Genomic DNA, 2,109 nt, shown 5'->3' on the forward strand with positions numbered 1-2,109 from the left:
GCATCAGCTTCAATGTTAGCCAATGCATCACCAATATTGTTAGCAAATGCGTCAGGTTCAGAACCAGCGTTAGCCAAAGCGTCAGGTTCAGAACCAGCGTTAGCCAAAGCGTCAGGGTCAGAACCAGCGTTAGCCAAAGCGTCAGGGTCCTCATCAAGTTCATCAGGGATGGCAAACGTGTCGGCATCAACGTCGTTAGGGATAGCGTTATTCTCAAGGTCAATTTCAGGGTCAGCATCAGCGTTAGCCAAAGCGTCAGGGTCAGCACCAGCATCATCGGGGATAGCATATGGGTCAAGGTCAATTTCAGGGTCAGCATCAGCGTCTTCAGCATTTTCGTTAGCCCATTCGTCTTCAGCATTTTCGTTAGCCCATTCGTCTTCAGCATTTTCGTTAGCCCATTCGTCTTCAGCATTTTCGTTAGCCCATTCGTCTTCAACATTTTCGTTAGCCCATTCGTCTTCAGCATTTTCGTTAGCCCATTCGTCTTCAACATTTTCGTTAGCCCATTCGTCTTCAGCATTTTCGTTAGCCCATTCGTCTTCACCATTTTCGTTAGCCCATTCGTCTTCACCATTTTCGTTAGCCCATGGGTCAATTTCAGTCTCAGGGTTATCATCAGGGATAGCATATGGGTCAGGTGTGGGTTCACCCCCCTCCCCCAGCTGCCTCAGTAGCTGGGCGACCTTTCCGTCGGAGTCATGATTAGCCATGATGGTCAGCAGATCCATCAGAGCTCGCGCCTCGTCCGCCTGCTGTGGAACCACCCTGTCGGAGAAGCACAACACAGGGGAGGGGGTCAGGGGGTGTGTACGTAAGGCCTAGTTCCCAACTCCCAACCCGGGGCCCGGCCGAGATGTTTTAAGAAACGAAAAATTAAAATGCATGCCTAGAAATATACACAAATCATGCCCACGAATCTTATTTTGACATTTAGTGTATTTTAATGTATTTTATGTCATTTTTTTCGCTCCCAAAAGCTGCCCGGCCGGCCGGGCCCCGGTTTGGAAATGTGACCTAAGCTTAGGCCTAGGTCCCAATTCCTAACCCTGGGCCCGGCCGGGTAGCTTTCGGAAACGAAAGATATGATAAGAAAGGCAACAAAACACACACAGTGTAAAATAATTCACCAGGAGCATAATTTGTGTATTTTCCTTGGTAAACACTTCCGCAAACATCCCTGGCGGGTACCTTTTCGGAAATGGGGCCTAAACCTTACGCTAACGTCACATTGGGGCTCCGCCTGGCAGTTTGGGGGAACAAAAATTCCGATATGAAAGACGGCAAAATACAAAACGGGCCAAAAATAATTCAACAGCATACCTTGTACTTATTTATTGGCATAAACTTTTTTTTTCGTTTCCACAAACAGCCCGGGTACGAAATGTGACGTTGGTCTGAGTGTGATTGCATAGTCTCTTACAAACAAAGTGGCATGATAAAGTTTTGCTTTCCTAGTGGTGTATATAAAAAATAATGATCCTAATGTTCATATCATTGACGTATGCTCACACCTTCCCGCCCCCACAATCCTCGTCTTAGTCAAGAGGTCATGGGTCATGGTCGTGAGGTTTACATAGAGAGAAATTGTTTATTGAATTTGAAAAAAAACTGTAACAACACAAATGTCTCAATTGTTTCATACAATAGCAGCTTAGCATTAAAAGGTGCTAGTAAACGTAGCTTAACATAAGATGTCAAATACGACTTATCCGATTCTTTTCAACATTTCTTTAACCAAGACGTTCTGACACTTAACACAGACATATGCTGCTCTCATTCTCTCATGCTCTGCTTCTAAACCGAGAAGTACTGCATTTGAACTGGATGAAGTTGTCATATGTGTTTCTTAAAGTTCTATGGTGGACCCCCCCCCCAAAAAAAAAAAAAACTGGAGCTGGAGCCAAACACCTCGACTGGCCTTCCCCAGACTCATTAAAACCTCGGCTTACCTCCTCTGCCTGAACGAGTCTGCCGGATGCCCCATCAGCAGCGTCGGCAGGGCGGAAAGGCCCCAGAACCTCGCCAACTTGGAAGGCCATGGTTGGTCTATAAATGGAATGAATGAATGGATGAATTGATGGATGAATTGAATGAATGAAATGAATG

General features: G+C 45.8%; 1 protein-coding gene across 1 annotated transcript in view; it reads right to left on the bottom strand.

Moving 5' to 3' along the window:
• The window catches only part of LOC118417418 (clumping factor B-like), a 3,572-nt gene extending 1,564 nt beyond the window's left edge, over window positions 1-2,008 (bottom strand). Inside the window, exons 1-2 of the mRNA XM_035822977.1 lie at window positions 1,953-2,008; window positions 3-768 (exon numbers count right to left, since the gene is read on the bottom strand). Of these exons, the coding sequence (XP_035678870.1) occupies window positions 3-768; window positions 1,953-1,987 (801 nt within the window). The 5' untranslated portion in view covers window positions 1,988-2,008. The remainder of the gene's footprint in view (window positions 1-2; window positions 769-1,952) is intronic.
• Between the last annotated feature and the right edge of the window lie 101 nt (window positions 2,009-2,109).

Source organism: Branchiostoma floridae, chromosome 6 (assembly GCF_000003815.2).
Source record: "Branchiostoma floridae strain S238N-H82 chromosome 6, Bfl_VNyyK, whole genome shotgun sequence".
Lineage (NCBI taxonomy): Eukaryota > Metazoa > Chordata > Leptocardii > Amphioxiformes > Branchiostomatidae > Branchiostoma > Branchiostoma floridae.